This window comes from Juglans microcarpa x Juglans regia, chromosome 2D (genome assembly GCF_004785595.1).
Source record: "Juglans microcarpa x Juglans regia isolate MS1-56 chromosome 2D, Jm3101_v1.0, whole genome shotgun sequence".
Lineage (NCBI taxonomy): Eukaryota > Viridiplantae > Streptophyta > Magnoliopsida > Fagales > Juglandaceae > Juglans > Juglans microcarpa x Juglans regia.
The window spans coordinates 17,564,099-17,580,112 of record NC_054596.1 but is presented as its reverse complement, the minus strand read 5'-3'; the positions used below and the strand labels follow the sequence as shown (position 1 = coordinate 17,580,112).

Genomic DNA, 16,014 nt, shown 5'->3' with positions numbered 1-16,014 from the left:
GAGGGAAAATAAATTCATGGATGGAGATGGCTTCTAAAGCGACATAATGGTCATGGTGTAATGGGGTTGTGGACAGCAGATGAGTGAGCAGGAGAAGATGGCCCTCATTTATGAGGGCCTGGCAATGTGGTCTTCGGCCTGTGGGACATATTGGCCTTCCATGTGACTACTAATTAAACAATGCCATATTAGAGGACTTTTGGATGGCATTGTTTGTTGAGTTTTGCTACATACAATCACTTTTGCGTATTCTTTATGCATTCCACTGAAGTGATTGACTAAAGAAGTTATTTATATTAAAAAATGTGATGCAACCAATCATATTAATAGAGTATTCAAAGTGAATGCACATAAAATTTTTGTTGTTTGTTTTATATGTATTTGGGGTCACCTACGAAATGGTACAAGAGCATGTGCAGCCATTCCTAATAATCTAGAATATCCAAACCCATGAATCTCCTTACTTTGCAGGTCGAAACTTTAAATTTTAGATAGGAGTTTTTAATGCTTAAAGAACACTTCCCAATGAACACTTGTTCAAAGTACTACTCCCAGTCCCTGCTTCATTTAGATGAGATGAATGGTGAATCTCAAAACTCGCCAAAGAAATGGTGAATATCTAAAGGGAACTTAAGGTTCTAATTATATGATCATCTTTGAAACCTAATGAAATAAAACAATCCTGAAGAGAATCAAACTCAACCCAGTAGAGAGAAAAAAAAAAAAAAAAGGCTTAGGAATCCTTAACTGAATGGGAAAGAGAATGGTTCCCCTTATCTTCACAAAACAACTTGGTGGAGGCAGTGGAGAGATGGACCAACAATTGATAGTCAACCGCTCGGCTTATACTGTTGGGTTTGACTGTTTGGCTATTTTTTTTACTTAATGGTTAAGAAAATGACTATTAATAAAGTATATATTTTTTTCTTAATAGTTAAGGATGTTAAAACAATATTTAAAAGAAAATGAAAAAAAAAAATTACACTAATGATACTCCTAGTGGTAAATGCTGGGCGGCCGACTAGTACCGTCAATTTAGGAAAGGTGGGTGGCCAAGTCCTTTTTAGTATTCTAGGAGACTCATCTTTACCCTTCCACGTTAGCTATGGAGGTGCATCTAGATTTAGGGTAATCTAAGAAGAATTATTCTTTTCCTCTCTTCTTTTGGGAAGTAAAAACACATTCTCATGATTCTCTTCATTCACAAAAAAAAAAAAAAAAAAAAAAAAGCTACACAATCTAATTAAAGCAATGGGCAATCATGCTCTTATTATAAGCCCATTTTACTAAAGTACCTTGACCAAGACTTTAAAAAAGTTGCTAGTGTAGAAGGATGTAACCACAAGATTGTAAAAAAAAATGGAACCATTCTTAAAGTTGCTTCTTTTGATGGCCATAGCACTGGAACTAGATTTTGCCCTTTTACTTGTTGAGGGTGACACATTAAGAACCCCAAAGTGAGAATATTTATGCCATTTTGTATTCCTTCTTTCATTTTTCGTTGTTGTTCTTGACATAGCACCTTCACCAACCATCAAATGATCTCGTGCAATGGCAGCTTTGGGTTGCTTAGATAGTGTAGCAAGTGGTGTTGTAAAGCGACAGCACTCCTATTGCAAGCAACGCATCCAGCCAATTACATACACACCACTCCTTTTTCAACTTCTTCACCTTTTTCCCTCCATGGAAATACCATTTTTGAGCTAGCCAACTGCAGCTTTTAGGTGGATTTGATCCTTATCATTTTTATCTCATTTTAAATCTCTAAATTCCAATTAGATTTTGAAAGATTTTCACTTCGTTGATGGATTTGTAACATGAGAAATGATATTTGTAGTCTTGGAATATGCAATCTCTACGTACTTCTTTTGAAAAAAAATTGGTTAATCTGATACCCACATAAAAAAAAATATTTTTTTAATGGTTTTTTTTTAAATAGAGTACACGGAAATTACACAGATCTGTATATAGTATTAACCTTGTCACGTTAACCCACTTGGCAGTTGCTTCCAAGCAAAATGCTGGCAGGCTTGACAACGTTGAGAAATAATTCCCATGTTGGCTATGAGACAAGGTGGAAATTATACAATTCAGCCTCATCACGTCTGCCCCAATGGAGTAGATTTTAATATGCACATTTTGAATTATTTGGACTTGAAGGCCTCCGATTTTCAAATTTTCTTCTGTTCTCTTCCCATGTTGTCCTAAGGTCCTTATTAATACAACAATGTTAGTAAGAATGAGACTTTCATCTTGAGAATCAATCAATTATAGAGAATATTAATTGTTTTTGTGTGGCTGATCATCAGCTACTCTAATTCTAAGATATTTTAACTACAAAATGTCCCATAAAAATAAATCTATAAACTGACGTAGTTTGACGTGATACATCATATTTTGAGCCTGCTTTTATTGTAAAGTAGATATAATGTATTATATAAGATCGTGTTAATTTGTGGGTTTGATTTTGTAAAATCTTTTTGCAACTGTAACACTTATTATTTCTAAAATCTAGAGTTATATGGGAAATGATTTATAAAGAGTTGGTTATAACACCAGCTTGAAAAGGAAGATAATTTTTTTTTTCCATATCATTTAAGGGAATTTCGCTGCAATTAAATTGTCAGAACTTTTTATTGACATCCTAAATATTAGTTTAAAAGTGTAAATTAACAGTAAAAAAATTAAAGATAACTGCTACAGAAACAAGAAATTATATAAAAATAAATCTACAAATTGACTTGGCTCCACTAAAAGTAGCATTTTGATAATACACAGTATAATATGTTTTCATTTATAATAAAATATTTTATTCTCAATTTCTTTCTAAACTCCTCATCTTAATATATTTCATTATCTTCGTTAATTAAAATATATTATTTTAATAGAAATAAAAATTAATTTTTTAAAAAATAGAATATCAAATGCATTACTTATATTATATAAATAAGTCCTATTTATAAAAAAAATCTAAACATCTTACATCCAAACATCCTAAGATTATGTGATGATATTTATTTTTATTCATTTAATGATTCAGATTGGCGTGCGAAAAATGTTAGTTATCAATTATTAATTGGAACATGCTGTAATCTTTCCTTTTGAATTATTATTATTATAATTATAATTATTATTTCTCTAAACTTAACTTTGAAGGACCATGTTCTATTACTTCTTCTCTCATGGCGAATTTATGAAACCAAGCTTCAAACATTAAACTGTGCACATGATTTTCTTTATCCCTGTTTTTATTGCGTTAATGGTGAGTTTATTTATTTATATGCTTGTTTACGAAACTATTAGGCTTTTAGGAAATAGAAAATGTTTTGGTGGCCACCATGATTTCACTTTGTATGATGTTGACCATTTTACAAATATTGCAAATATATATATATATATATATATATATATATATATATTATATTTATTTAACCTTATGGATCCAAGTCTATGGTGTTTGTTCAAAGTCTTGCAAATAATGTTAGGTCCATGACAGCCAAGCATGCATTAACATATATAGGAGACAATTAATTGTCCTTAAGGTCCACGCTTTACTTTTGTACATCTCCTATTAATACTCAATCAATAGTCTCGTTTGTTTTTACAATCATTTTCATCTCATTTTATCATAATAATTTTTTTAAATTTTCACATAAAATAAAATAAATAATTCAACCTTTTCATATCTTAAAATAAAAATAATATTAAAAAAAATATATTCTAATAATATTTTATTTTATTTTTAATTTTTATCTTAATTCATTTTATCTTATTTATGAAAACAAATGAGAGATTTTTTGTATAAATTTTAGGAGTTAAAAGTACTAGAAATAGACGTGTGAAATAAGTCTTTCTAATATATGGAACGTTACCAAGCTTTGGGTCAAGATCCTATAGCATTTTTTGTTTGATTTTTGGGTTCCATGATAAGATAGGGATAGGGATGTGAGGTAAGTTTCTACATCACTTATTTATGAGTAAGATTTGTTAAAATTTTAAGTGTGCGAGCATCGCGCATTTTTTTTAAAATTAAAAAATAGGTCTATCATTAAAGAAAATATTTTTTTACATTGGTCCTAGATTTAACAACTTTTTTACACATCATAAAATTGTAAATATTATTTTTCTAATTTTATATTTAATGTTACTCGAAAAACTCACAAACACGACTATTAGTTCAATAAGTGCTATGATTTAAGCTTTAAGAAAAAAAATTTAAAAATAAAACCTTAGAATCTGAAAAATAAATTATATAAAAATATCGAATAATTCTACTTATCCTTTCATACATTACGCACTATATATTATTTATTTATTTATTTATAATAAGTATATGATATATAGATGATGAGTGAAATAAATTAATTAATTTAATAAAAAAATTAAAATATATAAATATGTGATATGAGACGAGAACGTCGAGAAGTAGCATCCCAACATCTCTTTTGTACGAAGCCAAAGGCTCAAAGCAACAAGTTGGGTTGGGATTTGGAAAAACTGCTTAGGTGCACATGATCAGATCTACACGCGAACAACGTGGCAAATTATTATTGGATGGGTCCCTTTACAACAGTACCTAACCTTTGTCCATGAATAGCATGACAGATTGCGCTCCAAGCTCACGTGGTTGCTGCAAAAGTCTTACATCAACAGTTTCCGACACGTGTCATGATGAGGTGAGCCCATATTAAACTTGATGTTACTTTGGCCGATGAAAAGGGTATCATCCCATCTTCTCGCACGTGGGGACATTCAAGGTAATCATCATTATTTTAAATATTTTTCAATGAAATAAAATAATGTGTGATTATCTCTTTTTTCTTTTTTAATTATTAAGAAAGATAATTATAAACTGATTAAAGTATTTATTTAGGATATTTTCCATTAGTTTTTAAGATAAATACATTATAAATTGAGAGGGCACTTTCATCTTTATTGTGTTGGGGTAATGAAACATTCTTCTTGGATTTACATCTAATCGACATTAAGATGAAACAGAGAATATAGTAATAATAAGATAAAATAAAATAAAAATAACAGATTTTGTCATGAAAGAGTAAAAATTTAGGATCAGCCTTTCTTCGAAATTCACGATAATTGGTCGGTTTGGACTGTTCGGTGGCCTTAGATATTGGAAGGACTGATTTAGGAGTTTTGACATATTATTCACTAAGGGTATCCGAATTAAGTTGATATGAGTTAAGTTTTTTTATAAATAGTAATAAGTTGAGATGGTAGAGTGAATTTTATTAGATGAGTTTAGATGTGTTTGATATTAAGATGAATTTAGATATATTTATGAAAAGTTAAAAAAAATTATGGATCTCACGTGTAAAAAGATGTTGAGTTGAAAAATAGTTGTGGGTTCTATATGTAAAGAGATTTTAAATTGAGATGAGTTTAATGATTTGAGAGTTTGATATTTGTATGTCAAACTCAACTTAAAATTAAACTGAACTGAATTGATCTCAGTTCAGTCTAAATTTCAAATAAGACCTTAATATTTATCTAGAATTCTGTCAAAATGGGAATTATTTTAATTAAAATAATTTCCAATGACCGTTTCGGTAGCCAGATAAACATAATAATTCCGACATGCTGTGTGATAAAATTGTTAGTTTTTCTTCTTTTTTAAGAATGAATGGATTGTTAATTTTGACCAAAATAAATAAGAAGAAAAAAAGAGTATTACCAATTTTGATTAAAAGGGTTATTCCAATTTAACATGCATAATTTATTTATTTGAATAGTTTAAAAGCTTGTGTGTCATAATTAACTATATCAAGGAGGAAAGTATACATTTTCTTTCTCAAACTTAAATAGATCTCAAACTTATACTATTTAATTTTGAGAAATTAAATAAAAATAAATTTATAAATTAATATGATTTGATATAGTACATTAAATTATAAAATTATTTTTAATATAATATAAATCTAATTCATCGCGTAAAGTCAAATTAGTCAATTGCCTTGGTTAAAAGATGGAAAATACAGGTATGTGCAAAAATACACAACTGCCCGAAGGGCTTTATTGTCACTTGACTGAAACTTAACTGGGGTCATCAAAGAAATGAAGGTCTGACAAGGATCGTCTAGTAATTTGGTAGTAAGAGCATAAGCGGTTAGGGAGTCCTCTGTCAGGCTCTCACTGGCTTCTGTTCCAACTTCCCTTGTTTGCAAAGAAGCGTTGAGAGAGAGAGAGAGAGAGAGAGAGAGAGAGAGAGGTGGGACGGGGAGACACAGAACAAAGCAAAGCATAAAGAGAAAAAACAAACCGAGCAGTTAAAAACAGAGCGACCTCTATCTTTGATACTTTCCTCTCTCTCTCTCTCTGTATGTTTGCCCTGCTTTAAATCTTGTTCCCGAGCTCACTTTCAAATTTGATTGTGAGCACTTGGGCTTGGCTGCTTCCGGGTCTCCTTAATTTTTGTAGTGTATATGGGTTTCGCTTGAGAAAGCTATTGGGTTGGAAATAGAGGAGAATCTGCTTGAAAATGTCTTGGAAAAGCAGAGGAGAGCAGTCTTCTAGAAGTGTTGTATCACAAAAATGGGCGCTTTTGCTCTGTCTGGGTTGCTTCTGTGCTGGAATGCTCTTCACCAATAGGTATGAATAAGAATTATGCTTTCTTCTAATTTTCAGTTGCTGCAGCTTTTTGAAAGCTCGTTGCTTGTGGGTATTGACAAGTAGGTTAATTTATGTTTATTTTCCTGAAATAAGTTCAATTACTTGAAAACAATTTATGTTTGAATTTTTATTTTGAGATCTGTATAATATTTATTATGTTTTGGTAACAATTTTGTAGTATCTAACATAATGATTTATATGTTTTGGATTGCTGGATTGTTCTGAATTTTCATCAATTTTAGTGCTAGATGGCATTGAGAGTATTTTTCACATGGTTTTCGTTATTTCATAACATATAGTATCTGGGCTTCTATTAACTTTCGTGCCTACGATATACTTACTTTACCTGTTTGATTGTTGAAGTGAGGTAGATCTAAAAGGGATATCTACTATGGGTGTAAGCTGTATTAATTTTCTGTTGAAGATGCCATTCCTGCATACTGTACCACTCTGGGTACTTAGGAGTCAGAAATCGTCAACTCTTATCTGAATGCTCGGCAAAAATCTGTGTCAATTCATTTTTATCATTAATCTATTGTTTCTACCCGTATATACAGGTGAGATATAAATTCTTTTTATCTGTCAGATTTGTGGACCTTGAAGAATGCTTCCAACTTCTTAATTGTCCCATTTTCTCATCAAAACTCAGAACGCTTCTGACAGCTCTTATTCAATGTTGTATTCTTAATTTTGCCTCTGGTGGTGTTAACTGGAAGTCCTTGGTTTTTTTTTTTTTTTTTTTTTTTTTTTTTTTTTTGGGTATTAGGCTTAGCCGCCCAAAAGCTCTGTAAATTCCAAGGAAGTACTTTTAATTTATGTTATTAATTAATTGACACAATTGTAGCTTGTTTGTTGGTGTGTAAATTTGCATAGACTTCATCTATTTCTATGGTTGGTTTAGATTGTAGTAAAACGTTGATTATGGCTATATATTACATTTTCAACACAGAAAGATTTGCATTTTCAAGAATTCCGGCCATCCCCTTGAGTTCTATGGGCAAATTTCTTGGTGTTGTCTGACAAGCTTGTGTTTTTTAATGTTTCAGTTAGTTCAAGAAGTTGTTATATACGCTCTTAGAGATGTGATTCTTCCTTTGAAACTTAAATTGTGATAAATTATAGCTGCAGTTGTTGCAAATAAAACTTGTTGCTCAAATTTTGTGACATTTTAATAATAAAGTAATGTGGTGCAGGATGTGGGCTGTTCCTGAACATAAAGGTTTCATGCGAACAACGGCAATGGAGGCTGAAAAATTAAAACTGATTTCGGAGGGCTGTGATCCAAAAGCTGTGAGCATCTCCATCTTACTATTGCTTGATATCGTTTAATTCTTTCTCAAAATTGAGTCAAGCACTGTGTTTAATTCTTTCTCATCTGAATTTCTTTTGCTCTTTTCTTTTTTTCTTAATCGGGTCGGGATTCTTTAGTTGCATCTAAAAGAAGTGAAGCATGAATCCAAGGACATTATGGGGGAAGTCTTTAAGACTCATAATGCTATACAGTAAGTTATGCACACCTATGCTTAATTTAGTTATCTCAATTACCTTTTTTAAACACTAAATTTGGTTGTTTAGTGTTTTGAATATAACACGTAATTGTATGTTGAACATAGGACATTAGACAAGACTATATCGAACTTAGAGATGGAATTAGCTGCTGCAAGGGCAGCTCAGGAGTCTATACGAAGTGGCTCTCCTTTATCACAAGATGTAATGAAGAAGAAATCATCTGGGAAAAGAAGGTATCTAATGGTAATAGGAATTAATACTGCTTTTAGCAGCCGAAAGAGAAGAGATTCAGTTCGTGCAACATGGATGCCACAAGGTTCATATTTTTTATTTCCTGCTTTCTTCCTCCTAGCTTATCTGGAGTATTCTTTTGCCATTCTGGTTGCTTATTTGGGTTCGTTTGTGATGATCCGTCTACTGAAAAAAAACTGAATTAGGTGAGAAGAGAAAGAAGCTGGAGGAAGAAAAGGGCATTATCGTTCGTTTTGTCATTGGTCATAGGTCGGTATTAATTCTTTTTTGATGCTAAAGGTGGATAAGTGGATACTGTATTTGGACTGTCTAGGTTATTAGGCATGCCTGCACATGTTTGTCGAATAAGGTACTGTAAATCATTGAGCAAGTTCTTTGGAAAAGAATTAGATATATATTCTTTAATTTCTCTAGATCACAAGTTAATTGCTATAGCAGCTTAGCTTATAAATTGATAGGCAGAAAATCAACGGAATAATTAACTTCCTGATTAAAAAACCATAGGCTCCTTCTTCTATAAGAGCTGATGGGTGCTAATGCTTATCTGAGTTGCTTGCCCAGTTACAATCTGATCCTCTTTCTTACAAACTCTTTACTGGATACTCTTTCTATTCACTCATGTATGTCCTGCTGTAAGGTCTCCAGGCAATCTTAGATCTTAATCTTTATCTTCTTTCCCTTTGGAGGCAGAAATATAAGTCTATCTCTTGGAAACAAAAGTGTATGATCTCCCAAGTCAATCTCTGTTCACTACTGTTTCGTGCAAATTGTTTCTGGATACAATTTTTTCCTGCAGAGTAGTTCAGAAATTCTATACGATGACAATATTAGTCTATCAGCTAAAACTTGCGTCCAGGACACTTTCACCTGCATTGCCTTTTTTTTTCCAACTGGTTATAGACATTATAAAACCCTAAGAAATTCAGACATTATGTATGGATGATCAATTTAACATTTTTTATGTCATTATTTAGTGCCACATCAGGGGGTATTCTAGACAGAGCTATTGAAGCAGAGGACAGAAAGCATGGAGATTTACTGAGGCTGGTAATACATTCATATCTTGTCGTTCCATGTTTTTTTTTTTGTCTAAAGTATTACCACTTAAAAAGACGTTTTTATCGTATTAATTATGTAAAAAGCAAATTTCATTTGACTTCACATCTGTAATAAATGTGATCAGGACCATGTAGAAGGTTACCTGGAATTGTCTGCCAAGACAAAGGTATATTTTTCTACTGCTGCCGCTTTGTGGGATGCAGATTTCTACATCAAAGTTGATGATGATGTCCATGTAAATATAGGTGAGTCAATTCTTTCTTTACTACAATAACCTTTTGGGCGCCATATTCCATTAGAATCATTCAAATTTGTATTCTTTCTCGTTTGAGAACTGCAACTCAATCCAAGGTTTGCAATCATTATTTCAAGCAATGACCTTAATTTGTGATAAATTTTCACCTTTGGAACAATATCAAGCCCAATTGATGCCTCAAAGGGCTTGATATTGATCAGCGTGGATTTATATTGCTAAGTAATTCTGCAGCTTGTTTTTATATGTTACTCTTTATTACATTGACTCCAACTCATTTCAAACTTCTGCAGCAACACTTGGAGAGACTCTGGTTAGACATCGATCAAAACCACGGGTATATATTGGATGCATGAAATCTGGTCCTGTCCTTAATCAAAAGTGAGGCTCCCCCCCCCTCCTCCTCTTTCTTTCTTATGTTCTTATGGATTGATAATTACCTTCTAGTTTCTTATCATTTTATTTATTAATTAGAAGAATATTTTATAACTTCCCATTTTATTATACAGGGGAGTGAGATACCATGAACCTGAGTATTGGAAATTTGGTGAGGCAGGGAACAAATATTTCCGGCATGCTACAGGACAGCTCTATGCTATTTCTAGAGATCTGGCCGCATACATATCGATAAACCAGTAAGATCACATATCCTTACTTGAAATAGACGCTAATACGTGGATTTGATGGTTGTTGGCTTTCTTTCTTGCACTAACGTTGGTTGTCACATAATTATTTCAGGCATGTTCTACACAGGTACGCTAATGAAGATGTCTCGCTGGGATCATGGTTTATTGGCCTTGATGTGGAGCACATCGATGATCGGAGACTATGTTGTGGCACTCCACCTGGTAAAGTCCTACTTTCTTAAAGTCTATGAAGTAATTTACGAATATATATGCAGTCTTGTGAACTGAAATTACTCTCTACCTGAAGAAATTAGTAATTCACAAGTTCATGTCTAGCACGGGGAAAGTCCATCATGTCTTGGAAGAGATGCAGTACTTAACGACAAAAATTGAATTGGCTGAATGAAATTCCATGATTTTTTTATGTTTAATGTCTATAGAAGGTAGGAGGAACTTATCACGTAGGGTCATAGAAAATATATACTGCACAACTAATAAAGATGAAAAAAAAATTTACAAAAAACTTACTTCTCCATATGTAGTTAATGATATACTGAAAATCATGAAATTTGAAATTCAAAATTATAAGTAAAAGTATAAGTACATGTAGTCCAAATCAATAAAGATACCTTGTGATGGACCCCAGATGGGACCCCTATTGAATTGAACGGTAAACATATCACTATGTTTGTCTGCGATAGTGACATCTATACTCAACTACCAGATTCACTACTTGGTGAGATTTACCTTGATTGTGCGCAGTTTACTTCTATCACTCATCAATTTCTACTTGTGATTTCCAATAATATCTATAATGTCCAATAGTCTGTGTGGTGGCTTCCATACTAAAATGTTATAAATGATATGTTTATGAAAAGCAATGGTGTTTATAAATAGTCAAATGGCGTATCGGCTTTCATTCTCCTGATCTGGGTAACCATCTTCTTCATCTATGGAGAAGGCACTGCCTTTTATTTATTTATTTTTGTTACTGACTCAGACTGACTCTGAGAACACGATTGGATCTTTAAGTTTAAATTTCTTATGAACTTACTGCTCCAGATTGCGAGTGGAAGGCCCAGGCAGGCAACATCTGTGTAGCTTCATTTGATTGGAGCTGCAGTGGGATTTGCAGGTCTGCTGACAGGATTAAGGAGGTTCATCGGCGTTGTGGGGAAGGTGAAAATGCTTTGTGGAGTGCTTCTTTTTGAGAGGCATGTAGCTTGGATTACTTCTTCCAAACTCAGGAGGATTATAAGCAGCTAGAGTAGTAGTGAAGCAACCGTCCATTTTTTTCTTATCTGTATTTTGGTGCGAGTATAGAGTATTTTATTTACACGAAGAGAGAGAGAGAGAGAGAGAGAGAGAGAGAGAGAGAGAGAGAGAGAGGGCCGGGGGGGGGGGGGGGGGGGGGGGGGTGTTGTGGCGGCTTGCTGCATGGACATTCTGCATTTTAAGAGAGGAGATTGACCATAGTAGCAGCCTGAAAAAGGAAGTGAAGGGACGATTACTACCCATTCTTTGATGCTTGGAGGGCCATTTTGTAAGTTAACAGTTCCCATGGCTGTCAAGCTCCTAATAAATATAAAATCTTTGGTGGTTTTGCTCACCACCTTCCTTCCTTCCGTTTCAGTTTTTTATTTTCTGTTTTTCAAGAATTCATGATGAATTTGAAGAAAGTACTCTCTCAGTGATCTCTTTCCAAAGTTCTACGTAAAGTACATCGTGTCTCAGCTCGTTTAATTTACTCCTGGTAACTTAGACCTCCATTTGTCTATGATTTCCGGCATTGTAATACATCTTCAAATGAAAGGGAAACAGATATAAATATTGTATTTTAATGTGAAGAACATTCAAGTTATCTTAGAAACATGGCCAAGAATCCAAGATATTAATGGTAGAGATTAGTATATGTAAGAAGTTTACTCAATAATTTGGAGTATAGTTTATTCTTTGTCATTACTTCAATGGAAAATCATTATTACATCGTACAGGAAGACATACGTTAATCATGAAGCTTTTAACTTTAAAACTAAACACATACGTAAATTAAGGAGGAATAAATGGATTTACGTAAATTGATTTCCTTGCACAACTTTCCATATATAAATGACAGTAGGCATGCAGGTGAACAAGATGATCAGGAAATCAAGTCTATTTGCAGTACGTAGGACGCAGACGCCTTCTTCTTTGAGATATAAAAGACCATGGAGGATCAGTTCCCCATGCAGCAGCCTTCTTCTAAAATGAACTAATTTTAAGTTGCTAGGACCATATATCCCCATGATAAAGACCTAGCGTTCGACATATCTTGCAAAGAGAGTAGTACTCTTAATTAATAAATCCATGAGCATCGATCATTGACAAAAAAATGGTATATATGGCCGATCGAGTTATAACGATAGAAGGAAAAAGGAAAGAATATTGAAACATGACTTAATCACCTTCAATTAATTCGATCCCCAACCGAGAAGCAGGACAAGAGATCAGAAGTAGCAAGGTCTGTTTGGCGCTTCGCATTCTTGATAAGAGATATGAGGACTTGGGAGCAGCGGAACGTGATATTGGCACGGCTCAATCAAAAAGCAGCGCCCGAAACATTTTGAGCACGGCTTTCTTATTGAACCGGACCAATATCCCGTTAAACGGATCCGTTGATCTCCAATGGATTACCATGTTTACTCTTAGCAACAGTACTTCTGCACATCTGCAATAACAAAATATATATAAACCCTAAACATAGATCAAAATGTTAGTTCTTCTACAGGTTAACAAGACAAAAACTTAAAAAGGGTAGTCTTCAGATCATATGAAGAAAATGAAATTCTTCTTATGTGGCAGTGAGAGTGGCTGGCTAGCTCTAAACACGAGTGAGGACAATGCTTTGTGAGGGTGGTGATGATCCTATATATGTACGAGAGAGAGAGAGAGAGATGTCTTAAAGAAGGTAGTCCCCAATATGCAACAAAAATAGAGGGCTGGCGATGGTAGCATTGAAGGAGTTGCATTTAAAATTTCCAACTACCCAACAACAAAGGGAGGTTGGAGCATTAATTTGAGAAGCTACAAGAATCGTGAAAAGAGCTCACGAGGAGAAATCTGAAGCTTTTAATGTAGCATTTATGGAGGATGGAGGAGAGGAAGAGGGATGTTGGTTCTGTTCCATCGGCATTTATGAATCAAACCGAAAGAATCTTTTGCTTTTTGGTATCCAACCACCCATGGGGCACTTCGTAGGTTCAGCAGTTGTTCATTCACTTTTTGCAACCGATGCATATATTTATGCTTCTAAATGTTGCTGTCTGCCTGCAATCCTTTGGTAAAGATGAAAACACAGACTACTTTTATAGCCTAATTGTTTTTAATTTTGAATCTGTCATTATCAATCATTCAATTGCTATATGTCATATGTCATCAAGTGCGATAAAAAAACGATAAGATTTAGAACCAAAATCCAGCATTAGTTTTTCTTTTAATGAGATGAGGTGATTTGTAAATAATAATAAAATTATTAATTGAAATTAGATAAGATGATATGAGATGAAATGAAATGATTATATCTAAACGGGTCTTAATCTTCACTCTCCATCATGGAGTATAATTGGATGTCCTCTTTTAACTTCTTTTTCTTAGTATTGGAAAGCATCTATTATTGTTATTTTTAGGTTTCGCTTGGTAACCAAACCTATCTCAATTCATCTCAACTCATCATTGTAATTTTTTTAAATTTTATCAAAAAATATAATAAATAATTTAACTTTTTTAAATTTTAAAATAATAATAATATTAAAAAATAATATTTTTTTATCTTAACTCAATTCAACATTCAAATGTAAACTACTCTCGTCAAAATGGTGAACTTGTCCATCTTGGAAGCGTCCCGACTACATTGGATATTGAAATTAAAGGAGAGTAAAATCAAAACAGTAGTCGACCATGGTCAAGTTTATACACAGTACATTTTGCCTAAGGGCCCCCTTATGTTGCTTCTGAAGACTGATCCTGGGTCGTGCACGATTTGTTGCAAAACAGGCTATGCACCAGTGGGTCTTCATTCCGCCCCGGCAAAGTTCATGTTGATGGACAAGACTTGACTTTGAATACCATGGGTGACATCATTTTGACACCTAAAATGCAATTCCAGTCGCAACCATATCATTTTTTTTTAATTTTTAATTAATTAATTAATTAATTTTTTTACAAGGGTTTTTGACCATCTCTCGATTAATCCTTTGAACATGTACACCAAGCATTTATCTCGATAATTATTTCTTTAAACATGTATGAGTCCACAACCCATACGCATTCAATAATTATTGGAGTGACGATCCCAAAAGGATATTTGCATAAATAAACTTTAAGAATTACTAACTGAAAAATCATAAAAATATAACTGTATATAAAATTAGATCTCAATAATTTGTTACATATACATAGAAATAAAATTCTAAAACACACAACTTAATATATGTTTCTAATTTTTGACGATAATGTTTCATAAAATAATATTAATTCAGTATTATTTTTATAATAAAATATTTATAATTTATTTTCTTCATAGAAACTATTAAGTGATATTTTAAAATGTCATCTTTCATTCTAGTATGTAAGCTAATTTATTAAGTTTCATACAAAATCTATATATTTTCGTGTCACATTAAGCATATAATGCTATAATTAAGACCTTAAATAATTGTTTTTTACTCAATTAAAATCTCTCAACTATTTTTCATGTAAATCATCAATCTTAAATGATATTTCTTGTATTTTCATTTTGGATTCCATATTAAGAAGTCTAATATTGTATAACAAAAAAAACTTGGAGATCCATATTAATAAGTTTATCATTTTTCCTAAACTTAGTTTTTATTTAATTTTGGTGAGACCACATCCTTGAAAATAAATAATATATAGAAATTATATAAAATTTCTGAACTATAGGAAAATAATTGAAGAAAGACATTTTTAGGTATATTGAAATTTTCAAAAATTTTAAAGAACATATGAGGATTGTAAATTCTTTTTGGAGGGGCCATTTGCTATATTTATAAAATTATAAATAAAATATAGGATACATTTTGAATTTTTTTTTTAAACTTTAGGGGGGCCATGGCCCCCTTAGACATAACGTAGGTTTGCCATTGGTCACGCGGGACGGGCTTGAATTGGGCCCAAGTCCGCCTACATTAAGTCTTGTCTATTCGCATATATATATATATATATATATATATATATATATATATATACACACACATATACATATACAAATTCCAAAATGACGTCTTTAGGTTTTTGGTTGAGTACTATATAAAGAAAATACCCTAGGTTATTTGCTCTCCTCTCTCTCTAATCTCATCTCCTTTTCTCCTCAACTTGTTCTTCTTGACGGCTGAAGTTAGTGATTTTGTGGTTGTGAGACATAATGTCTCGGACACCCATGAGCCACAATGTGGTAGTGGGTTTTGCAAATAGACCCATGACAGTTTGTGTCTGTGGTTCTTTGCTCAGACCCACGATCATGTCGTGGTCTTGTTAGAGCAGAAAGTTGCAATTTATTTAAGTTTATTTTTTCAATCTGTGTTTATAATTGTTAGATGATGAATTTGTGAATTTTAGGGTTGGATATGTGGATTTGTTGTTTTCTATTGGTTTAGGATTTTTTTTTTCTCATTTTGGTTTTGGATTTGT

General features: G+C 32.7%; 1 protein-coding gene and 1 long non-coding RNA gene across 3 annotated transcripts; one reads left to right on the top strand and one right to left on the bottom strand.

Moving 5' to 3' along the window:
• Window positions 1–6,107: 6,107 nt before the first annotated feature.
• Window positions 6,108–11,948, top strand: LOC121250932 (probable beta-1,3-galactosyltransferase 2). 2 transcript variants are annotated; one of them, XM_041150197.1, is made up of 11 exons: window positions 6,108–6,606; window positions 7,821–7,917; window positions 8,056–8,129; window positions 8,241–8,452; window positions 8,574–8,637; window positions 9,363–9,435; window positions 9,572–9,692; window positions 9,994–10,081; window positions 10,210–10,335; window positions 10,439–10,548; window positions 11,389–11,948. In XM_041150197.1, the coding sequence occupies exons 1-11, from the start codon at window positions 6,497–6,499 to the stop codon at window positions 11,535–11,537; spliced, it is 1,224 nt and encodes a 407-aa protein (XP_041006131.1). In that variant the 5' UTR covers window positions 6,108–6,496; the 3' UTR covers window positions 11,538–11,948. The 2 variants fall into 2 exon arrangements, with proteins under 2 accessions (XP_041006131.1, XP_041006132.1); XM_041150198.1 differs by having other exon boundaries at window positions 6,142–6,606; window positions 7,813–7,917.
• A 299-nt stretch (window positions 11,949–12,247) lies between these two features.
• On the bottom strand, window positions 12,248–13,479 carry LOC121250934. The gene is made up of 2 exons (XR_005937881.1): window positions 12,771–13,479; window positions 12,248–12,636 (listed from the first exon to the last, which is right to left on the bottom strand). It is a non-coding gene; the product is annotated as an uncharacterized LOC121250934 (long non-coding RNA).
• Window positions 13,480–16,014: the final 2,535 nt, after the last annotated feature.